At 50.4% G+C, this 24518-nt stretch overlaps 1 protein-coding gene across 5 annotated transcripts; it reads left to right on the top strand.

The window, feature by feature from the left end:
- Window positions 1-981: 981 nt before the first annotated feature.
- H6PD (hexose-6-phosphate dehydrogenase/glucose 1-dehydrogenase) lies at window positions 982-24468 on the top strand. Of its 5 annotated transcripts, none has more exons than XM_048824600.2 (5): window positions 982-1051; window positions 9632-10288; window positions 13968-14085; window positions 16038-16307; window positions 17052-24468. In XM_048824600.2, the coding sequence occupies exons 2-5, from the start codon at window positions 9662-9664 to the stop codon at window positions 18407-18409; spliced, it is 2373 nt and encodes a 790-aa protein (XP_048680557.2). In that variant the 5' UTR covers window positions 982-1051; window positions 9632-9661; the 3' UTR covers window positions 18410-24468. The 5 variants fall into 5 exon arrangements, with proteins under 5 accessions (XP_048680557.2, XP_048680556.2, XP_048680555.2 ...); XM_048824599.2 differs by having other exon boundaries at window positions 990-1096; XM_048824598.2 differs by lacking the exon at window positions 982-1051 and adding an exon at window positions 1115-1239.
- Window positions 24469-24518: the final 50 nt, after the last annotated feature.

Here is a 24518-nt window from a genome sequence, read left to right as displayed (position 1 = left end):
AAAAAAAAATCCACATTTCTAAGTTGCACTTTCACAATAAGAGATTGCACTACAGTACTTGTGTGAGGTGAATTGAAAAATACTATTTCTTTTGTTTGTCATTTTTACAGTGCAAATATTTGTAATCAAAAGTAATATAAAGTGAGCACTGTACACTTTGTATTCTGCATTGTAATTGAAATCAATATATTTGAAAATGTAGAAAAACATCCAAAAATAGTTAATAAATGTCAATTGGTATTCTATTAACAGTGCGATTAAAACTGTGATTAATCGTGATTACTTTTTTTGAGTTAATCGTGTGAGTAAACTGTGATTAATCGACAGCCCTGATTATTATTTGTATTGTCATAGAGCCTTGGAGCCTGAATCATGGTCCAGGACCTGACTGTGCTAGGTGCTGTACAAACCCAGAACAAGAAGATGGTCCCTGCCCCAAGGAGCTTACGCTCTAAGACAAGAGCTAGATCAGGGACGAAAAGGAAACCATGGGATATGGGTCAGCCTGACAGGCAGTAATCTCAGCACATCAGTAATCGAACAGTTGTCAAGTTTTTTGTAGGCAACATGGCAAAGGAGAGTTTGGAGGAGGGATTTGACGGTGGCTAACAAGGTAGCTTTGGGGAGGCTAACTGGGAGCTGTTCCCAAGCATGTGGGCAGCGTGGGAGAAAGCACCCAGGGCTTTGTTTCGAAACTTGACAGGTCCTGTGGGCTCTACAGCTGCTGGGAACTTTTGGAAATCTGTCCAGCTTCATTTAAGTGCTCAGATGGGAGCTAAACTCTTTGGGAAAAAAAAACATCTGGCCCCTCTGAGACTGGAGCTGCCTCGCTTGGGGGCGGGACCCACCCTTGCAACTGAATCCCTAAGAATCCACGTATCCAGTCTTTCTGCCCCCTCCCGCCTCTCAATAGCGGGAGCCAGTGCAGCGTGAACCATAGACTTTACTCGCAAGAGGAGGAGCGGAGCCCCGTGCGCCGGTGCGGGAGGCGGAGCCCGCAGCTGCAGCCGGCCCGGCCCAGGGAGGGTTTTCCCGTGGCTTGGCCCTCCGCGTGAGTACGGCGGAGAGGGGGCTCCCTGCCCGGCTGCTGCGTGGGGTGAGCCGCTGCGAAACGTGTGGTGGGAGCAGAGCCTGCTGCAGCGCCGTGCACTCTGCCCAGCGGGCAAACTGCTGGGGGGATCCAGGGGGCCAAGCAGCGCAGCGTGGGCTCTCCCGGCACAGGAGCACGTGTCCGCTGAGGTGCTGTGGCTCTGCAGAACTAGACTCGGACTTGGGGGTAGCCCCACTTCGAGGGGAGATAGGGGTCCGCAAGTGCTTTTGGGGCGGGCGGAATAGGGGAAAGTTCCTCCCCTCCCCTGGCTTGGGCTGCGTGTGGAATAAAGCCCCATGGCCTCGGGCTCCTTCTTCTTGCACAAGTCAATTTGCGGAGCGGACTTGGTTTCTGTTCCGTGGAGGATGCTGGGACCGGAGGAGGCGTGAAGGGGAGGAGCTCAGTCAGTAGTTTGTGGGTAGAGAGATGGTGTGTGTGAGGAGTGATTTATTTCTGGGGTGTGGGTTTTGGTGATGCCTGGGCAAGGGAAGGGAACAAAGTTATTTATGTGTAGGTTGTTTCTGTAGGGGTACTTTACAGGACATGCCCCTCTTCTAAGGTAACTTTTCCTTAGATCTCACCAAAGGAAATACACTTCCCCATTTCTGCCTCTGTAACTCTGTGGTTTGTTTTTTTGTTTTTGGTAAATTGTTCGCTAGTTATTGCCCATGATGACACTGGTTACCTCTGTGCATGGTTCCACAACCTCGATGAAATTCTTCTCCTGACCTTTGGTGCTGAGGGGTTTAACAACTAAATTACTGGGTTGGAATGAGCCTGAGGAAGGCGGATGAGGAGTATTTTAGATCTCCACTTAGACACGCTGGTTGGAGTAGCAAGAAACGCACACTTCAGATGCAAAAAGAAAAGGAGTACTTGTGGCACCTTAGAGACTAACCAATTTATTTGAGCATGAGCTTTTGTGAGCTACAGCTCACTTCATCGGATGCACTTCAGATGTTGGCTAACCCTTGTATTGCCAAGGGTTTGCCTTCTGTGTCATTGAGGAATAAATGCTATGCTGATTTGGGGTCTCTATAAATGCGAGACTGCTCCTCCTGCTTGCCGGAAATTCTGTGATTCAGTTTTCTGGGTCTGGTGGCCTAAGCTCTGTCTCCTTTGTGTGAGGGTTGGAGATCACGGCTTTGTCAGAACAGTTAATAGAAAGGATCAAGTGCTAATTTGAATCTCTCCTTCTGTACTTTATGGGATCTTGGGCATTAAACCTCTGACCTCTCCAGGAACTGATGGTGCCGGTTCAACCCATCTCTAATACTCCCCTGTGCAGAAGGCTGACTTTTTATTCCTGATTCTCACTCCCCCTTGGTGACGCTTTCCTTTATGTTTTATTTATGCCCAGCCTTACAGAAGGATTAAGCCATGCAGTGTTGTGCTGTATATCTCTTAAATGTTTGCGGAGTGGACTGAATGCTAATTCACTAGTGAAAACCTACCACTCCGTGATCATTTTGTCATTTTTTCATACAGGAGCGAGTTGGGGGACTGAGACTTCTACCCAGTCATGACAGTAGAGGCTGTTTTCCCAAGGCTGTAGGTGCTTTTCTTTGTTCAGAAGACTGTGCTTTGTGTGTGTGTGTGTGTGTGTGTTGAAAAGTGATTGACAGGTGATTTTTTTTTCTGCAGCGCTCTCCCAGACCAACCAAAATCAATCTTACTCCCTTAAAGAGCCCAGCACTAAAGAAGTCAGGGTGATCTGTGCCCCACTGTGGGTGGCTTTTTGGTTAGCAGAGGCAGAGAGTTTGGGAGAACATCTTTGGCCCTGATTGATCAATCAGCTCCATTTGAAGGGGTCTGCACTAGTGGATCTGTAATGAAAAACTGGGGCCTAAGGCAGTCTCTCAGCCTCCCCTGGGTACCCCATTGGACTGCTAACCTAGAAGACAACCCATAGTTTGACAGATCATTGCAGGATGAGGGCCTTAATGTGTATGTCACAGTGGTTAGGGCCAAGTGGAATGCTCTCCGTATGCGTCCTGAACTGCTGCGAGCAGTGACATCCAGGGTGAGAAAGCCCTTGGGATTGGTTCCCATTTGCTGGTCAGTAGGGTCTAAGGCCCTCAACCTGCAATTGGTTGTGTGGTGGACTCCTGCATCCACGCATGGCAGCGTTACCCTCAATGGATTGCCTGAACGGTGCTATTACAGGACAAGCCTTTATGGTCATGTTGTAAAATCCATTTGTTTTAATCATGCTGTTTATATTCAGGTTTGTGGCTGTCAGGGCGTTTGTTATAACAGGGTTTAATTTTGCACCAGGGCTGCCTTATGCCCATTTGATAGCAGTTATTTTGGTTTTTAAGTTTTGGGAATTTACCCAGATAAACCCAAACCAGCTATTCTTCAGCCAGAATAAGAGTGTCTGCACAGGGACCTGCACCAGTTTAACTAACCCAGATTTAAAACTGATTTAAGTTAAAATGTTGCAACTTTCTCATATAGCTAAGCCTTAGGTCACATGGGAAAGGAATCCTTCTTGGGTAACATAATCCTGTCTGGTTTTATTTTTACATGGGTCCTTTTTGTTATATGATATGACAGCAATAAACCAGGGGAACTGGGTTTATTCTGCTGGCTCTGGGCACGGCAGGGCGGTGTTTTGCAATTGGAAGTATTGAGTAACCAGTTTTTAGTTGGAAATGTGTGAGACTGTGTAATTGAATCCCCCAGGAGTCCACTTGGCTTAAAACAAGTCTACGCTACCATGCTACATTGGCGCAGCTGCAGCGCGTCTGGTGAAGACGCGCTGTGCCGATGGGAGAGTGCTCTCCTGTGGGGATAATTACGCCACCTCTGCGACAGGCGGAAGCTATGTCCGCGGGAGAGTGTCTCCTACCCACAAAGCGCTGTGCACGCAGGCACAAGTTATATCACTCAGGAGGGTGTTTTTTTTCACATCCCTGAGCGACAAAAGTCTTGCCGACATAAATGCGAGTGTAGACGTGACCTAAGTCGGCTTACGTACACTGGTGTAAGACTCTTCTGTAGACACACTTAAACTGGTTTAAAGTATGCTCACAACAGTTTAATTCAGTTACCATATTGAGCTAAACTAGTATGATGCACTTTAAACCAGTTAATGTGTCTACAGTAGGGTGTGACTAAACTGACTTTAAATTGGTTTTAATTACATCAGTGCAAGTTGTCTAATGCAGTGGCTCTCAACCTTTCCTGACTGCTGTAGCCCTTTCAGGTGTCTGATTTGTCTTGCGTACCCCCAAGTTACACCTCACTTAAAAACTACTTGCTTACAAAATCAGACATAAAAATACGGAAGTGTCATGGCACACTTACTGAAAAAATGCTTATTTTCTCATTTTTACCATGTAATTATAAAATAAATCATTTGGAGTATAAATATTGTATTTATACAATACAATGTATTGTATTTATACATTTATACATTTCAGTGTATAGTATATAGAGAAGTATAAACACGTCATTGTCTGTATGAAATCTTAGTTTGTATTGACATTCCTAGTGCATTTTATGCAGCCTATTGTAAAACTAGGTAAATATCTAGATGAGTTGATGTAGCCCCCTGGAAGACATCTGCGTACCCCCAGGGTTACATGTATCCCTGGTTGAAAATCACTGGTCTAATGCAGAGAAAACTCCAGAAGGGTTAGCTTAGCTTTGGGATGCCAGGGGTTGAGATGCCCAAACTGTGTAGCGTCACAGATTCTATCCCTTTAGGGGTGGTTCATCCTTCCAGTGTTGGAGTTGATAAATTATGCCCTGTAGTTTACGTGGGGGTATTTCACACACAGCCGGGGGCACAGTGGGGGAGGCAGTACCCCAGCCCTAACTGGATGACGCAGGACTGCGTGGGCCAAATTTAAGTGAGTGGTGTTGTGACCTGGCACACCGAGTTGCAACACCACTCAGATTTGGGGCGGCTGGGCAGGTAACCTGGCCCCCCTCCTTACACACCTGTATGCAGCTGAGATCACTGAGGATCCCATGGCTTTTTATTATAAGAGTTGAGGACTGTGCCAGGGTCCTTAGCCGAAATCCTTGCTCACCCCTCCTCAGCTGTCATGCACTATATTGTGGTCTAGGTGGCTAGCCCCCTGCACCCCACAAGGTGGGAACATTTCAGTTGTGCTCTATCTAAATACATTTGAAGCACTGTAGGGCTCCTGAATAAAAGTTGCTGATCCAGGTATAATAATATTGTTCTATTATATTTCCATAGTGGAGGGAAAGACTATCATGTACACCTGCAAAATAATCTCTCTCTGTAATACCATAGGCAAGGGGATTATGTTTTATGCTTTTGGCCCTATGTGGTTATCGGTGCAATTTGATGGGTTACTTAAGTGGCTACATCGAGGTTAAGTAGCCGATGGTCGAGAAGCAAGGAGGGAGGGGTAGGAGAGTTACAGTGGATGGCTGGGGAGAGATGATATGAGTTAGATTGATGAATCATAGAATCATAGAATATAAGGGTTGGAAGGGACCCCAGAAGGTCATCTAGTCCAACCCCCTGCTCGAAGCAGGACCAATTCCCAGTTAAATCATCCCAGCCAGGGCTTTGTCAAGCCTGACCTTAAAAACCTCTAAGGAAGGAGATTCTACCACCTCCCTAGGTAACGCATTCCAGTGTTTCACCACCCTCTTAGTGAAAAAGTTTTTCCTAATATCCAATCTAAACCTCCCCCACTGCAACTTGAGACCATTACTCCTCGTTCTGTCATCTGCTACCATTGAGAACAGTCTAGAGCCATCCTCTTTGGAACCCCCTTCCAGGTAGTTGAAAGCAGCTATCAAATCCCCCCTCATTCTTCTCTTCTGCAGGCTAAACAATCCCAGCTCCCTCAGCCTCTCCTCATAAGTCATGTGTTCCAGACCCCTAATCATTTTTGTTGCCCTTCGCTGGACTCTCTCCAATTTATCCACATCCTTCTTGAAGTGTGGGGCCCAAACCTGGACACAGTACTCCAGATGAGGCCTCACCAATGTCGAATAGAGGGGAACAATCACGTCCCTCGATCTGCTCGCTATGCCCCTACTTATACATCCCAAAATGCCATTGGCCTTCTTGGCAACAAGGGCACTCTGCTGACTCATATCCAGCTTCTCGTCCACTGTCACCCCTAAGTCCTTTTCCGCAGAACTGCTGCCTAGCCATTCGGTCCCTAGTCTGTAGCTGTGCATTGGGTTCTTCCGTCCTAAGAATCCACGTTGAAAAAAAAACAACTTTCCCTCCCACCCCCATTCCTGGACAGCTATGTAAAAGGAACTTGGTTGGACCAATGAATGTGAAGTGCTGAGTGGGGACGGGTACAGGAACATTTTTTTTTTCTCTGCTGGGAATGGGAGGTTCAGGTTTGCTGTTTCCTCTCCTTTACCAGAAAGTGCTGAGCTGGCTTATCATTAACGAGGCCTCTTGTTTGTCTACCTATTGATTGGTTAGCTAGTCTTGTGTGTGCTGGCATAGCCTGTCTCTGGCTGCAGGAGAAGAAAGATCTGTGGTCAGGAGTTAACAGGAGGAAGTCAGTTTCCAGAGCAGTTTTCATGTGTTACTGGGGTGAGTCTGCTGGGTGAGACCAGCGTGCATTTTAATCACATTTATTCAAGATGGGGCGGTGAGGATTTCCTGGGGCTCCCTGTGTCGATTTAGTGAAAACACTAGCGCTGAAGAGGAGACTTTTTTCCTTGGACCCTGTTAGTACGGAAACCCATTAGAACTGTGCTAGGAGGGTGGGACCCGCTCAGCCCATTGCCTGGCAGGGGATCAGAGTCCAGGTCCTTTGGTCCAGAACCAGGGCCTGAAGTGGTTTGGGGAGGAGGAAGGGAAAGGACGTTGGTGTAAAGGTCACTGTGTGTTGGGAGATAGGGGAGCTGTGTGCTGTCACTAGCCAGGGATTCTGGGAGCCTGCGGAGAAGCCTTTGTTTCCCATCTCTGCCCACAAAGTGGTACTTGGGTACTGCTACATCTCCACTTTCCATCCATTCTCAGTCATGCTGTGCTGGCCCTGCCAGAAACATTCCATTGAGCAGCCAAGCTCCAGGCAGAAGCTGGAGGAGAGGGGAGATTGCATGGGGATGGGGGGCGGGGGTTGGGTTTTGTTTCTCTTCCTTTGCCTTTATCCTCCAAACCTACCAGCTCTCCCTCACTCCATTCTCCCTCTCCCCCTTCCCACGGGGTCAGGGAAGCTGGCCAGGGGAAGCTGGCGGCAGATTATATGAGGCTGTTGGGGGAGCAGGAGAAAAATCCTAAATACCCAACGCTCCCATTTCATGCAAGAATCTTGACAAGACCGGTCCTTACATTTGACCTATATGGCCTGAACGGAGACTGTTGGGGTCACTGACACCAGAGGAAACAGGCTTAAAAAACCTGCATCCTTCATTATGGACCATTTACTGTGTTGGTGGGGAACGGGTGTTTCCTGTCTGAGGAGAATGAATCAAATACCATGGGGTGATGCTCTCTGCAAGGTAGTGCAGAGCCCTGGTGCAGTCTTGCTGTAAAAAGAAAATCGGGTTGTTTCAAACCCTAATGTGAATGGAAATATTGTCACCTGTTTTTTTTTAATTTCTGAAATGATATTTTGCCAGGGGCTGGGAGGAACGAGGTATTTGGGGGATTTCTTTTTTTCATTTTTGATTAAAATTTAAACAGGCCCATGCACTGGAGAAATCCATCCTGACCAGCTGCTACAGGAGAGCTAGAAAGTGAAACCGACTAGTTTCCCTGCCCCAAGTGCAGAACGCGGGAAAAGCTAATTGGGTCTGTGGTGTCAAATACATTTCCTGTTTCACTGAGACACTTTAGAACCTCGCTCATTAAGGCCTGGTGTAAACACCAGTTTTGTACTGGTGTAACTATGTCAGTTAGAGGTATGGTGTTTTTACCTAAGTAGTTAGGCCAGTACATAACCTACTGTGTGCACAGAATACAGGAGTAACTATAGTGGTCTAACGCATTGTTATACCAATATGACTGTGTTCGCACTTGTGGGTGTTCTCATGCTTTAATTACACTGGTGTAGCTAAAGCGACACAACTTTCTGTGGTAGATATGGCTTAACTGTTTGAAATGCCATGAAAGCCCTGGGTTATCTCAACTGTGCTATCATTGTGGCTACTCTCCAGTAACACACAACTCCAGGAAACTAAGTGAATAGAGCGAGATAACAACTGATGCAAGAGATTATGAATCAACCCTTGTGCTGTCCTCATAACTTGTCCTTCTGGGTTCTCTCTCCTGGTTTCCCACATCACTGCTGTGCACAAAGAACAAAACCTGTACTTTCGTCTAAAAAATTGCTTGTATTTTGAAAACAGAAAACAGAAGTATAAGGAAAAAATTCTTTTCTTGTATAAAGAAAACAGAAGTAAGAAGGAACAAAAGCTAAGTTTCTTTTGGAGAGCGGACTGTATGCGTCTCTTCTGTTATAGGCTGTAGCAACTCTGGGAACAGAATGGGGGATCTCTGCAGACAGGCAGAGTGCTTAGAGATATAAAGGTGCAAGTACACACACAAGATGCGTCACTGTTTCATAGCTACATATACCAGATCTGTTTCATCAGACCGATTGGTCTTTTTTGGCATAGAGCCTTATTCAGTGCCCTTCATTGGGACGTAGTTACATGTAAGTCTTAAACTGGCTGCGTACTCTGGAAGTGAGCCAAAGAGCTAGAAAACTGGGACGACCAGTCGTGGTGCCTGTCTCTGAAGTGCTGTGACAATATTGATGCAAGTAGGTGCCAAAATGGAAGAAAAGCCCCAGGCAGGAAGTAGCACCCTGCCTGCCTTGACGCACACGTTTGTTTGCGGCAGCCACTGAAACTTGTGTAAGAATGGATTTCACTTCCACAGCTCAAAGCCAGCAGCTCCCACTCAGAAACCTCACCCTGTAGGGGTTAGTGCTGACACGGCGGGAAGGTCTCCGAGTTGTCCAGAGCCCAGTCCTGATAGGGGCATGTGAGCCCTGTGATGCAAATATTTGCTAGCAATAATCATAAACTCTGGCAAACTGCAGGGAAAGTAACGAGGCTTCCTGCACGAATGCAGGATTCTTGTCCTGTGCAGCAAGCCCCACCCCCCCACCTCCGGCAGTGCTAGCCCATTGGAGGCCCAAAGCAGGGATTTTTTGGGGGGGTCCTGCACATACAACACATACGAAAAAAGTGAATAGAGCAAGTGCTTAGTTTGCTTATGCCTAGTGCCAGATCTGCCCACCCTGTTGCTCAGTGCTGATGGCATTGATCCCCTCTAGCCCATGAGATCTGGTCTTCCTTGTTGACAGAATCCACCTGGCTAACACAGTGTCTGGGTCCTCAGCTTTATTTGATGAAGGCCTTTTCTTAGTGAATAATTAGGGCTGAATCATCAGAGCTGAGATCACTCCCGCCTGTGGCAAACCAGAAGAGAGACTTTTGGGAGAGGAATCCAGGTGAAAATTCCTGTCTCAAGTGCTGTGGAAGAACCAGCACCGGGGGTTGTGTTTTGTGGCATCATATTCTGTGCTAATGTAGCTTGATGTTTCCCTTCTCTTCTCCGTCCTCTAGGTTCCCTGGGTCCTTGTCTCCTCCCCCAGGATGCTGAGGGCAGCCCTGTGTGCCATCTTTCTCTTATGTGCCCTGCCATCATTGGCCAAGGAGTCCCAAGGGCATGTCTCCGTGGTCTTGCTGGGAGCCACAGGAGACCTGGCCAAGAAGTACTTGTGGGAGGGGCTGTTCCACCTCTACCTGGACCAGGTGAGCAGTGGCCACAGCTTCACTTTCCACGGGGCTGCGCTGACGGCACACGAGCCAGGGCAGAGGCTGATGTTTGAGGTGCTGAAGAAGCTTGCCTGCCCGTCGGATGTGTCCCCCGACAGGTGCGCTGTGGTCAAGGACCAGTTCCTCAAGCTGAGCCGGTATCACCAGCTGAAGACGTCCGAGAACTACACTGCCCTGAACCGGGAGATTGGGACTCTGCTCCAGCAGGAGGGGCTAGAGGAAGCTGGCAGGATCTTCTACTTCTCAGTGCCGCCCTTTGCCTACGCGGAGATCGCCCGCCACATCAATGGCAGCTGCAGGCCGCGCCCTGGAGCCTGGCTGCGGGTGGTGCTGGAGAAGCCTTTTGGCCATGACCTCAAGTCAGCCCAGCAGCTAGCCATCGAGCTGAGGACTTTCTTCCGGGAAGAGGAGATGTACCGGGTGGATCACTACCTCGGCAAACAGGTGAGCAGACTTGGAATGACTCTGTTGCCATGCTGGATGGGGTCTTGGTGGGGTGGGAGCTTGGCTCGTGGGAGGTCCCTAAATTTCAGCCTTTCATTTAATGTGGGCAGCAGGCTGCCAGGTGCACCAATCACAGCCCAACTGAGCTGCTCACCTAGGTTGCTGGAGCAGTGAAGAGACCTGGAGCCTATTGAGTCTTCTTATCACTGTTCATTTGACTGGTTCCTTGTCCCCTTCACCAAGATGCGCAGGGCTGGAGACGAAGATACAGCTAGCTGTGACCCAGTGAGGCCGTCTCGGTTCCTGTTGATCTGACTGTCTTGTGAAATGAGGAGAAGGCCTTCATCAAAAGGCCTTCATCACATTGGCTCCTCCTCACTTATTAATACTACTGGTCATTGCTGCATAAAGGATCCATGGCTGATATTCAGCATCAGCAAAATAAACCTTAGTAAGACTGGCTGGTGGGCCGGGCGCATGGACTGTAAAGGGAAGGCAGGGAGGGGTCGGGGTGCAGGCCACAAGCTGGATATTTCCACCCTTCCTTTGGGTCTGAGAGCGCAGCAGGATTTTAAACATGCTGGGCAGAACCTCGAGCCTCCCCCCTCAAAATCTGCCTGGCTCCTCGTGTGCAATTTTTATCTAACAAATGTAGGGTTGGTGCAATAATATTGTAAAACGTAGCTGTCGCTTGAGGGCCATGTCAGGTGTGTATGACCTCACTCGCAGGCCATGATGTCCCATTCCCATCAGACCTATGGAGTTCTGAGACACTGGTTGCGGGCTTCATTGCTCCCACGTTTCTTCCTAGTGAATGCCAGCCTGTCTGCGCTCTGCATGTCCTTGGACTGTGTTACCTTACAGTGCCATAGGTGTGCACCGTGCTTTGCAGATGCAGAAGAAGGCAAGGTGCCTGAGGAGTCGAGAGTCTGTTGTAGATCAGGGCTATACAAACAATTAAGGACTAGGTGCAAGAGTACCAGAAGGTGGGTTATCAAGGTCTATGTTTTTTCCCTTGCTCCCAACCCAACCAATCCTGGAGGGCTTATAGCTACAGATATCCTTGTGGCTACGGCACAGCTACTGTGAGTCCGGACTCCTAGATTCGTTTCCAAGCTCTGCCTCCTAGAGGCACCGTGACTTGTCCTCTCTGTGCCTCAGCTTCTGCATCTGCAAATGAGGATGGCCCCTGCCTGCCAGTGAGGTCTGCAGGCTAAATGGATCCCTGTTTATGAAGCGCTTAGAGCTCTTTTACTGCTCTCACAGTGTATCTGGAACCTGCCACCCCGGTGTCTGAGGGGTCCATCTCCCCTTGGGATCCCAGGCAGAGCAGTTCAGAGCATGTTTCAAACCCTCCCCTTGCCGAAGAGAATGTGTCCAGCCCACTATTCCGGGCTGCAGACGAGTGACCTTGCGGTGACTGGCCATTACTTTTCCCCTGTACTGCCGGCCCATCCCTCACCGAGGTGAGCGAGGGGGAGGGAAATGTGCAGACAGAGGCAGGACCTTTCCATGCCAAAGTGATAAGGGTCCGGCTCTTTGTTCTCCTCCTCCTAGCGAGGTGGCCACGTATGGGGGTGTGTGTCAGATGCAGAATCCATCTGGTCTTCCAGTCAAGGTCAGGGCTTGTATTTCGCTGAGTAAGCAAACCCTTCCCTTCCAGGCAGTCCCAGCCTGTTAGCACCAGCTTCTAGAGGAGGCTTTTAATTTGATATGATGTGCTCTTGCTTGCTTTTTTTTTTTTTTTTTTAAATGATCAGCCAATTTTTCAGGGGCTGGTGCATCTGTGCGAGTGACTGCAGCAGGACAGAGTGGGGAGGGGGTGGTAAAGGCAGTGAACGTAGCCCTGCGGCAGAGGAAGTCACGTGTCTCCTGCTCTCGGCTGGAAGAGGGGGTGGAGGCAGGAAAGGGGTTCATCGCTTGATTCTCTTGAGAATCAAGACTGTTCCCTCACCCCCACCCCCATGAGATCCTGGGCCCCGAACTATGGCCTATATGCTCTCTGCTTTTGACTTCGTTTGTCCTTTCCCCTGCGCCAGATATTGCCAGATCCAGCAGGTAAATTACTGGTACAGACCTGCTTGGGATCAGGTCCCCTAATTGGAAGGCAGCTGACACATAATCCAGGTGATTGTATCTGCTACACCGGGAGACATCTTTCTCTCCCTGTCAATCCTGCGTACCTAGGGGCTCTCCTCTAGCAGTAGGTGGATGGAACAGGGTTCTCTCTTGGATCTGCTGAGACCTTTCTGGTAAGGAACTAAGAGGGGATCACCATTCTGGTGGTCCATTGTGCCACTACCCCATCTTTTGAACTATAAACATGAAGTAGGGAGTGGTACCTGATCAGGATCCATCCTGAGCTGGGAGATCAGTGTTAACATCATACTTGAGAACCAGTCCACAGATGCAGTGCTTTAATGTTTCCCATTTTGTCCTCAGTTTCTCCTGCCTTCTCCCAGGGGTTCCCAAGGAACTCCACATTATCCACCATCCACCTACAGTCCCACTTCCCACCGCCTGTTATCCCTGTAAACCACTAGTTTGGGAACAGCTGGGTTGCGCCAGAGATGTGATGGTTAGCTTTATACGGAAGTTTTCCTGACTTTGTGTCTCTTGACCTCCATGGGTTTTCAGCATGTCTAGCTCTGATAGGGCTGGTCAGCTAGAGATATTGGAGTCCTCTACATAGAGGAGGTAAGTGTTGCCATCCACACGTTACAGATGGGGGAAGGGAAGAGATTGGCCCAAGGTCCTCCAGCAGGCCATTGTCAGAGCCAGGAACAGAACCCAGTTCTTCCGACTCCTAGCCCAGCCCCAGATCCACTAGACCACAAGTGATTCGAGGGCCACGATGCTGCACCTTCCTTGATCAGGTTTTTGAAGACCTCAGGTGACCTTTCCCTTCCCTCCCCTTCCCACCCAGCCTTCCTCAGCCAGCCGACAAGGTGTCACTTTCTGTAGCTGTGGAGCGGACTGAGCTGACGTTTCACTCTTGACCCCAGAACACAGGGCTCTGAGAACATGCCGCTGCCCTGTCCAGATATGTCTGAGCAGCTGCATGGCCCCTTAAGGGAACACGTGTGAGGTGGACGCACTGCCCTGGCCTCGGTGTGCTGTGACATCTCCTTTTCGAAATAGCCTTGTTCCATCCATGGCCCCACGTCCCGGTCACAAGGGTGCATGTCTGACTGCAAGGAGAGCATCTCGACTAGAATTTGTTTTGCCCTAAGTGAGAACAGATGGCTCAGTGGTGTATGCGGCCCCTTTGATCCACCTCAACTTCCCTGGAACCCTGGCTTGGAATCCTAGCAGGGTCTGACTCAGCCATTTGCCCTTCTGAGGGAGAGAAGCTGAGTGTCTTGTGTTTTGTGTGCCAGTCTCTTTCTGATGAAACCGTAAAACGTTTGCCTTGTCCAGGGAGGCCTTTCATGTTTGTCCCACGTGGACATTAGAGACTCCATGGTACTTTCTGCAAGAGTCAGGCTTTATTTACCCTGCTGTTCTTGTGCCGATTTCTCCTCTTCCTCCCTGTGCTGGGTGCTCCCTAGACCTCAGACAGGGCAGTGTTTCCGTGCTGGATGGAGCAGTGGGATGGGAGATGCTCTAGAAATGCTGCTGGCTTTGGATTTTTGTTTTTAACGCTGATCTTTCCCTCCCTCCCTCCCTTCCTTCCCAGGCTGTGGCCCACATCCTGCCTTTCCGAGACCAGAACCGACAGTTTCTGGACCCAATCTGGAACCGGCATCATGTGGAGAGAGTAGAGATTGTCCTGAAGGAGACTCTGGATGCTAAAGGTCAGGGATCCTGAGCTGAGCTAGCCAGGGGGAATCTCTCAGGACCTGGGTGGCTTTAGTGTATCTGTGTGAGAGCGCCCCTGTGGCTGAATGTTGCAAATGCATGAGAAGGAGGCCAGGTGGGTAGCTGAGTGGTGTCGCTCTGCATGTGTGTGTGTGTAAAACTGATCTTTATTTTCCAGAAATATACAAACTTATTCTCTCATTTCTTCTACTCTGATGGGTACTTGAGAGGCAGAAATGTGATTCCCAGTCATGGCTGTTACCTCCCTCAGCTGGAGGGGGAACCTGCCCCTTCCTCCTGCTGCAGAGTTCGGGAGCCTTTCCCATTGATGCCCAGAGACCGTGAGTTCTGCTGCAGAGGGACTCAGAGAGGGCCCGGCTTGGGTTCAGGTCTCATTTGGTGCTGTGGCATGAAAGTTTAAATCAGGGTTAAGCTGCAGCTTTTGCCCGGGGGAGCTACTCGCACCCACCAGGCTGTGCTCGTCCATCCCAGCACAGGCGCATCTCTCTCAGCAGCTGTTCAGAGAGGGAGAGAGGAGCCGCGTGCTGCTGGCGCGGGTCTCTTGCTGAAGGACATGGCTGCGATCCCTCCCTGCAGTGCTACAGCCCCACGCTGCAGTGCTGAGCGGAAAGCACTCTGGTTTGGGCTGCCACCGGCAGCAGTTCTGGGCACGCCAGGTGCCCTTATTTCTGCAACCTCAGGATTCTGTCTCTGCTGCCCGTTCCTTCTCCCTCCCCCGCCCCTAGCCACCACACAGGCAGTGTCAAATAAGGTAACTATTAAAGCCTGGTCACTGATCATTTGACACTCCCCCGCCCTGCAGCCCAGCTTCCAGAGAGTCTGCAGCATTGATTGCGTTAACAAATGTGCCTTTGGATTAGACAGAGGGAGACAAACTATATCAAACCAAAGGGGAAACCCAGGGCAGGGGCGCGGTCTGCAGCGCTTCGCCTGCCCCTGACCAGCTCACTGGAGGCTTTGGTTTGAATCACCTGCATTGAATAGGACATGGTCCTTCTCCCTCCCAGCCCCAGTAAGAAATCAGCCCAGGGCCGTATTGAAGTGGGTAAAGCCCAACTCCTGCAGAAAGGGCAGGGCTTAAGTTGATGGTCCGGGGGAGTATTCAACCGCTGGGAGTGGACTATGCACCGAGTGGTGGATGGAAGGGTCCCAGTGTAATGCAGACGGCTGCTGCTTTGTTGACCTGATCCGTTGCTGCGGAATCGCGAGGGGTACCTGGGTTTGTTCTGATCCATCTGTTAAGGCTTTGATGTGGATTCACACCCCAGCTAGAGACCCCAGGCTCTGCTGCCCTCCCTCCTGCCCCTTGAGATGTGCCCATCATTGCTGGGGTGAAAGAGATGCCAGGCACTGCACAGTCTTGTGTTGCTTTCCCAGCACATTGGCTGGACGCTGATCCCAGGCCCAGACTGAACACACGGACTGTGCTGCTGGCCTTGTCAAGCAAAGCCCACTCCCCCACCCACCCCCGACCCCAGTCTCAGGAAGCCCCAGGCAAGGCTGTAATTAGGGTTGGCTTAATTCTCCATTGGTGCCTGAGGACATACCGGATTTGCTGCCTCCTCTCAGCCCTTCTGCTCACCCAGCCCCCACTCTCCCGTTCCCTCCTCCAGTGGAGGTCCCTTTTGCTGCTCCAGTGAGGGCAGCTGGTCTCCTGGGAATTCTTTATCAGCTGCGGCAGCTTCTCCTGGAAGGCCCCGCTGCAGTGGGCGAAGGGGTTTGCGGAGCTGAAGTGGTTTCTGAGGTGCCTGCAGAGGCAGCTGGCCTTGTACCCAGTCTGGGGCTAGAGACGGCTCTGTCCCTGGGCCTGTCCCTTCATTACCTCGGGCACCAATATTCAAGCTCCTTTCCCAAGCTGGGGGCTGCCGGGGGGTTTCTTTTTCCTACTGCTCTGACTGCTCGTCTTTCGCCTCCTCGTCGCGCTCAGGCCGCACCAGCTTCTACGAGCAGTACGGCGTCATCCGTGATGTCCTCCAGAACCACCTCACCGAGGTCCTGCTGTATCTCGCCATGGAGCTGCCAGCCAACATCAGCAGCGCCGAAGAGGTTCTCCAGCGCAAGCTGCAGACCTTCAAGTCGTTGCAGGGCCTGGAGAGCACCAGCGCGGTGCTGGGTCAGTACCAGGCCTATGCTAGCCAGGTGCGGGAGGAGCTGCAGAAGGCCCAGGACTACGTCAGCACGACGCCAACCTTTGCAGGTGGGGGCAAGACCCAGGCTGATGACGTCATAGGGCATAAAGGCTGAGGCAGGTGGGGTGGTGGTCAGAGTATGGGACTAAGCGACGGGGAGCGGCCAAATCCTAATCCCAGCGCCGTCACTTCCTCTGTGGCCGTGGGCCAATCACTTAACGTCTGTCTCTGCTTCCACAGCTGCAACACGGGGACAGTAGCTGCCTTGTTTATTTCTAGGGCCTCTGTCCCTGTGGGACCGAAAGAGCCCGAACGTTTTCAAACTGTCCAGACTCCCAGGGACCTATAAGGATCTGTTGGGCCATGAAGCCACAGGTGGAATTATTAGTATAAATGTCTGAGTTATTTTTAGGAATTCATTCTATAGTGGCTTAGCTCCCTCCCTTCACTGTATGGGGATGGGCTGTTCCATGTCTCCAAAAGGTAAGAAGGGGGGGTTTCTCTGGGGCTGGTGGATCTCAGTTCATCACAAGGCCATCTCTGGCCACACTGCACGTGCTCAGTGTTTTGATTCTTGGCTAGGGAGTGATGTGACGGCTCATCCAGAGAAACTGCTGTCCTAAGGGGTAGCTCGGCAAGCTGAGGAACGCGGTGGGCTAATCGGGAGAGAGCAAGGCAAATCCTTGGGGACCTGGCAGGGTGATGGGGAGGGCTGATTGTGGCGCAAGGGAGGCTCCGGATGCCAGGATTCTTGGGACCCACGCAAGAGAACAGTGCTTGGGCTCGGGCCTGAGGTTCCCCTGTCATTTCAGGTGTGTTGATTCAGCTAGACAGCCTGCGCTGGGAGGGAGTCCCCTTCCTCCTCACCTCTGGCAAAGCTCTGGACGAGCGGGTAGGCTACGTCCGCGTCCTCTTCAAGAACCGGGCCTACTGCACCCAGCGTGAGAGCCTGAGGGAGATGGGGAAGAGCCAATGTGGAGCCAAGCAGATCATCTTCCACATCGGGCACGGGGAGCTGAGCTGTCCTGCCGTGCTGATCAGCCGGAACCTCTTTAAGCCCATCATGCCAGAAGGCAGCTGGAAGGAGGTGGTGGATCACCCACAGCTGCACCTCTTTGGGCTCCCGCTGTCGGATTATTACGTGTACAGCCCTGTGAAGGAGAGAGAGGCTTACTCCGTCCTCATCTCCAGCATCTTTCACGGCAGGAAGGACTCCTTCATCACCACTGAGAACCTGCTGGCGTCTTGGGAGTTCTGGACCCCGCTGCTGGACAGCTTAACCCAGCAGGTCCCGCGCCTGTACCCGGGGGGCCTGGAGAACCAGCACCTCCTGGACTTTGAAATGATGGGCAAGGAGCTGTCCTTCACGCTGGAGGAGCCGGTGGAACTGCTGCACAGCGATGGGCAAACGCCAAGTGACTACAGAACCATCCAGGCCAAGTTTCGGCAAAGCCCCTTGGTTTCGGCTTGGCCAGAGGAGCTGATTGCCCAGTTGGCGTTGGACATTGAGACGGCGGCAGCCAAGGCTGTGGCACGCTGTGGTGAGTTCCACCTGGCCCTGTCGGGCGGCTCGAGCCCCATCGTCCTGTTCCAGCGGCTTGTGAGACACCACTACGGCTTCCCGTGGAGACGCACCCACTTGTGGCTGGTGGACGAGCGCTGTGTGCCGCTCGCCGACCCAGAATCCAACTTCCGCAGCTTGCACAACCACCTCCTCCAGCATGTCCGGGTACCCTACCTCAACATCCACCCCATGCTGGTGCACCTGAACCGACGGCTGTGTGTGGAGGAGGACCAGGGGCCAGAGCTGTACGCCAAGGAGATTGCAGCGCTAGTGACCAACGCCAGCTTGGACTTCGTGCTGCTGGGGCTGGGCTCCGACGGGCACACGGCCTCGCTCTTCCCGCATTCGTCCAGTGGCCTCGAAGGGGCCAAGACGGTGGTGCTGACGGAGAGCCCTGTCAAACCCCACCAGAGGATGAGCCTCAGCCTGCCTCTCATCAACAAAGCCAGGCAGGTGGCTGTGCTGGTGATGGGGAAGGGGAAGCACGAAATCACAACCCAGATCAGTAGAGTGGGGCAGGAGCCCAGAAAGTGGCCTATTTCAGGGGTTAATCCCAGCTCTGGCCAGCTGGTGTGGTACATGGATTATGATGCTTTGCTTGGATGATCTCTTGGTTTATTCTCCCCTCACACCTGTCCTGTTGCCCTCTGGAGCCTGTATTTTCCAACTCTGCACACAGGCTCCTGTGTTTACAATAACAGCTCCTGCTCTGAACAGTTTCTCTAACTTTTGTGAAGATCCGTTGGCTGTAACGACTCTGTCATCTGAGTCTAGAAAGTGGGGCGGCTCAGTGCTTGGAGATCAGCATTGTATTCCTGACTCTGCCCTTGACTGCTTCTGTGACCTTGGGCAGGTCACATCGCTGCTCTGCACCTCAGTTTCCCCCACACACCATGGGGTTAATAATACCTACCTACCTCACAGAAGCCATCTGAGACAACTCTGATTAATTGCCTGCAGAGCTCTTCAGGATTCTCAGAGGAGCGGAGCGGAGAGAAGCGCAGTGTTACTGACTGTTAATGTTCACCTCGGATCAGACAGGCTGACAGAGTCATTTTCACAGTGGCCAGAGGCCCAGGCCCATCACAATTGTGCTGTAGTCCTGTATGTGCCACCCTTTACTTCAGCAAAATGCTGACCATTTTCCCACTCTCTTCCTTATGGAGCTCTCCTAGTCTAATGTCTTCTGGTGCAGTTCCTGTTTTAGACCTCTCCCGTATTGGCAGGTCTGAGGCCCTGCTTCATTGTAAGGGCGACTGATGTGTGGCCCTGGCTCTGATTCAGCAAAGCACCAAAGAATTTGCTGATCAATGGGACTTAAGTGCGTGTTTTGCTGAACCAGGGTCTAGCCGTGTATTGCTGTGTGTAACTGTAGTATCCACCCTGAGGCATGAGACTGTTAATGCTGAGGAAGGGATTGGGCTGTAGTCTAGATCAGCCCCTTGGAGTGCTGGTGAGCAGTCACTAGCTCTTGCAAACTTGGCAAGGGGGGTGGCCGTGATTGGGTGCAGTCATCGGGCACTGGAGTTTTCTAGACCCTGCCTGCTTGCCTTATGCCATCCATGGGATTCGTCTCATTTTAACCTTTGTCAATTGCATTGGTCCTGTTATTGATTTTCCCCCCCTTCCCCTCCCCCGGCCCCCCAAAAAGAAAAAAATTAGTCCCCTGCCCTACATGGGTGTGTTTATGCAGCCCTGGAAGCTGCAGACACCCAGGGACTATCCCTTGTGTGACCGACACTGCCCCCTCCCTGGCACTGAGCTGTGTGCTGAGTGCCGGTCTGAGGCTTTAGAAATTGCCCCGGTGCACAGGCCTAGTCATCAGTAGCAATTGCTGTTCTTCCTAAGTGGGGAGCCAGCACCACAGGGGGTTGGAAAAGGCAAGGGATGTTTAGACTTTCAGGATTATGGAGATTGGGCTGAGAGCATTGCAGCTCAGCACCAGTTATTCTGGAGATGTCGTTTGTCTGTGGCGTTACCGCTGGATGAAGCTTCCCTTGTCATTGGATCAGGGGTGGAGGGCAGAGTTACCTGAAGATGGAATTGGGTTTCCTTAAATATCCTGAGGCGCATTTGTGTTATAGTCCCCGGGAAGAGCCCTCCTCCGCCAACGTGGGCAAGTGCGGCATTGTTCAGCAGCTTGTGACCTCTCCCCGCGAGGCAGCTGTATCCAGTACTACTGTCTTCAGCAGTCATGATCCAGCGCTCACAGCAAGGATACTGCAGTGACTGGGGCTGTTACTCCCGGGCACTGGGGTGCTGTTGGGTAAGGGGAGGGAGTTTTCTGTCTCCTGGGTGTTTTCCAGCCAATCCACACGTTGCTGTCACCTCGTAGGGAGGACATGTCCTCTGAAAACATTGGAGGGGGTCAGAAGAGCGTAGACCAACAGCACAAAAGCGGGGGGTGCAGTCCTATTTAGTAAAGGGCAGAAGAATCTTTAGAACTCTCTTTCCCCCACTACCTAAATTCCACCTTGCCCGTGTGAAGATTGTCCTTTATATAAGCCTTCGCCCCATATACTCTAGGGACTCTATGGCCTGCTTTAGTGGGCTATTTACTCTGGCATGCACGAGGAACGTTCTTTTTTTAGATAAGGAAACCCGGATTCTGCCGACTACACTGGGAGATGTTGAGCTGCTCTGTGATCTGGGGGGGGGTGGGGGGGTGGAGGGCAGAGGTAAATCCACCCAAGCATTGCAGGGCCAGGAGTACAAAACAGAGTCTTAGGAACCCAGAATAGGGACATTCTACCAGTTCCTGGCAAATCCAGATCTGCTGGTGTCTGATCCACACCCAGCAATGCCACATCCTTGACCGGCAGAACTGGAGAAGGGAAGTAAGTGACTGTTTTCAGAGGGATTTTTAGGAGGCCCCTTTTGGGAAGGGTGAATTGCTGGCTGCTGACTCTCTGATGTTTGCAGCTAGTGAAAGAATTAGTTGTCCAGTGGTCCAGTCTTGTCAGAATCCAGGTGGATGTCATCAGTCAGTGACAGGTGCGACTGCAGTTCAGTGTAAAAGCTGGAGTCTGACACAAGGTGGCGCCAAGACCAAGCAAACCAAGTGGTGATAAATGGTGTGTGTTTTCCAAGCACCACAGTGTTTGCGCCTGAAACCATGGGAGGCTGCTCCTGTCCTGCTTGCGTGAGTCTCAGGAGCCAGCCCTCGTGACCGACACAGATGTGAAATGCTGATGGAATGGGGAGGGAGAAAAAGTTTATCTGGGGGTCTGGGAGGTGGATATTGGGGCCAGATTCTGCCTGACTTGCACCCCACTGAACTCCATGGAGGTTGGTGGAAGAGGGCAGTCAGGGCAACAGTCAGACAGCTAGCCGTGTTGATGATGCATAAGCTGGGAAGGAATTGGGTTCACTCTCATGGCTGAGGGGCTAGCAGGAGTAAAAAATTTGGAAAACCAGATGGGTCACTAAAATCAGCAGCTAGGATTCAGAGTATAACAGGTCTGCAGGACATTTCACCCTGTTTTTCAGAGTTGGACTTCACTGTAAGCTGATTTGGAGTTCTGAGAATATATATTTGTTGCGGGTGTGGTGGGTGGGTTGTCAAGATCTTTCAAAGAGGGAAGGCATATGGCTAACAAGAATATCCAGTGTTAGCTGAGTTAATACCAAAAAAGCCTTGGAAGGGATGTAAAACCCCTCCTCTGTAGAGTCGAGCCAGCCTCAGACTACTAGAGATTGGGATGAGATGTAATGTGGGAGGTCAGATTATCCCACATCTGTGTGGGTCCCCTGCACCTTCCTCCAAACCATCGGATGCTGGCCGTGATCCGAGACCAGGGGGACATGGGTCTCATTCAGTCTGGCAGTTCCTGTGCACCTGTGTTCCCACTCCTGGTCATTCTGAATGGCTTTTATTGTAGCACGCAATCCTCTTTTAATGGTGTGGATAAAAATAAAATGGGGAAGCTCTTGAGAACCAATCCCTTATTTTCAGACCTAAGGTAGACTGAGATAGAGCAGTAAGCTGTGGTGGGAGATGTGTTCTGATCTCAGTGAAATTCAGAGCTGAAGCCTTTCCTCAATTAGGGCTGCTTTGATTTCTGCCTCTGAGGTCACTGCACCAGTGCAAGCATCTAGTGCAGAAAGACCAAGCTGCAGTTTGCACAGGTGCCTCTGACCAAGCTGGGATAAATTGCTCTGGTGCAAGGAGCTTTGCTTGTCTACATCAGGGAGGTTGCACTGGTGTAGCTACATCATCGGCTGAAATCCCCAGAGGAGACAAAGGCTGTCTAGTCAGAGATGAGTGTGGGTTGGAATTGCCTCCTCTCTGGATTATTATGGCAGGCGGGCCTACCTATCGGCCTCAAAACAAAGGGTAAGCGTAAATTACTGTGTAGTGGGGAAACCCTGTTGGTTGCTTTTAGGAGGGGTGATGGGCCAGGGGTGCCTCCTGCAACTTTGGGGGCCGTGGGTCCCCAGTGGAGGAAGCCGGGGGAGCTGGACACCCGGTGCCTAGCCTGCTAGGCCAGGCCTCGCCTGGGTGGCCACTGGAGGATTTGGGATGGTCCTGAGGGCCAGCAGCTGGGTGCAGGGGGTCTGAGCGACTCTGTGCGCGTCCTCCCTGGGGCTGGGGGTGCCTCCTGCAGCTTTGGGAGTCGTGGGTCCTCGGTGGAGGAAGCCGGGGGAAGGGAGGGGAGCTGGACACCCAATGTTGGGCCTGCTAGGCCAGGCCTCGCCTGGGTGGCCGCTGGAGGATTTGGGGTGGTCCTGCAGGCCAGTGGCTGGGCACAGGGGGTCTGAGCGCAGTATTAGAAAATGTTTGTGGTCTTCCTTGTCTCCATTCTGTGTCTCATATCATCACCTACATTGTTTTCTCCAGACAGAAAATCCTCCAGCTTCTGAAAGCATTAACACAGACTGCCTACCACCATCACAATCCCCCTACAATAGGACCTTGTCATGGGATGCTCCCTTAGCTACCTGCTGTGCCTCACTTCCTGGCCTGCTTCCTTGATCCCTTAGTCCCAACCCAAACAGAGGATATAGGTATACTGCATGTGGGGCTTTCCATACATCTGAGTTCCCCCCTTCCCGATCCTCCCATTACTGCCAGTTATTCCAATTGCCTAGTAACTACCCCCCAGGTGCTCTTAATCTCCTAATAGAAAAGTGGTTAATTGCTTCCAGCTGAGCCTGTGGCCTTTCCTTGTCTACCACATTGTCAGTGCTCAGGGTGGTGCTGCTAGCCCGCTGTCACAGACCTAGAAAAACACAATTCCGCCTGCTCTTGGCTGGCTTGAAGTGCCAGGTTGCTAACAAACACTGCTAATTCCAGAATGTGCCCCTGTGGCTGAAGCAGCTGTGTAAAGGAGGAGGTTTTTAGACCTGGGATGGCTGAAAATTCAAAGCTTCATTTTTCTTTGCTAAACAATATTAGCCGTGTTGCCTTCAGCTTCATTCAAATGGTGTGTGTGGTGTAACAGGTTTAATGTTTAAAAAAAAAAAAAAAAAAAAAATTGGGGGGGAATTCCAGGAGAATAAATGTAATGGCTATCAGCAGAATTTCTCTCCAGACGAGAAGGGGTTGTGACATTGCAGGAGTGGGTTAGGGGTGGGGTGTTTCCTTGGCTCTTTTTTGAAGAATTTGGCTGAAATTTTCTAAAATGACTAGTGGTTTTGAGGTGCTCCACTTGACACCTCAAAGAGGCCTGATTTTTCAGAAGTTGGGTGCTCAGCTCTTTCTGAAAATCAGGACTCCTTAAGATATCTTAGGTTGGGCACCCCAAAATTGTAAATAAAACCTTAGGTTTCCCTTTATAAAATTCCATTAGAAACTTTGTATGTAAGTGTATCCTTAGTTAGTAATTGTGCTCTGGAATATATCTGTGTTCTTCACTGAAGATCTTTCAATGTATTTCTCAGAGCGATGTCTTTTTCAGAAGCATCTGTTTTAAACTCTTTAATACTTTGTTCATATTTGCCAAATGGAAAATAACAGAGTGGGGATAAATATTTTTAAACCTCCAAAGTTTACCAGCAAGAGATTTGGGGAGCAGGATGTGGGGGAGGGAACGTGAAACTCTAAAATAAGTCTGACGCTGAAAAAGACAGTGTGGTAAAGAGCTACTTCAATCTAGGCAATGGAATCAGAGTGCTAGTTACATTTTGGGAAAGCTATTAGAAACTGTTGATTTTTATTTTGAGTGAATAGTGAGCTAGGAATGCTGTGTGCAGTTGTGTTGCTGAGTGAATGTGTGTTAAACATCTTGCAGAGAGGAGCCCATTGAGTGACTTTTTGCATTCATTTTATCACACCACCAATTATTTGTATTGTCACGGCGCTTTTTTTAAAAGGAAGAACTATTTCTTAACAGGTTTCAGAGTAACAGCCGTGTTAGTCTGTATTTGCAAAAAGAAAAGGAGTACTTGTGGCACCTTAGAGACTAACCAATTTATTTGAGCATGAGCTTTCGTGAGCTACAGCTCTCATACAAAGCAATGATGTGACCGTTTATACGTATTTACAAAAATCTAACACTGGAAATAGGCCATTTCTCACATGGTTTAACTTTTATGAATCAAGCTGTAAAGAGTTATTTTCCTGCTAATAATGAACCATAAAATGTTTGGGAATTGATGGAAATTTATTTTTAAAAAACAAATATATATTTTTGAATAATAAAATCTTTTTTCTTTGGCCAAAAGCTGCCTTTTATTCTACTTTTGTTTATTCTCTGTTTGGTGATTGTATTTA

Source organism: Caretta caretta, chromosome 18 (assembly GCF_965140235.1).
Source record: "Caretta caretta isolate rCarCar2 chromosome 18, rCarCar1.hap1, whole genome shotgun sequence".
Lineage (NCBI taxonomy): Eukaryota > Metazoa > Chordata > Testudines > Cheloniidae > Caretta > Caretta caretta.
Note: the sequence above shows the minus strand (reverse complement) of the source record. Positions and strands in the feature narration are given on the sequence as shown.

Excerpts from the sequence above, each read along its gene's own strand:
- H6PD (XM_048824600.2), top strand. The coding sequence starts at position 9,662 with ATGCTGAGGGCAGCCCTGTGTGCCATCTTTCTCTTATGTGCCCTGCCA. Across the intron at positions 14,086-16,037 it reads GGAGACTCTGGATGCTAAAG|GCCGCACCAGCTTCTACGAG; the intron begins GTCAGGGATCCT and ends CGTCGCGCTCAG. Across the intron at positions 16,308-17,051 it reads CACGACGCCAACCTTTGCAG|GTGTGTTGATTCAGCTAGAC; the intron begins GTGGGGGCAAGA and ends CTGTCATTTCAG.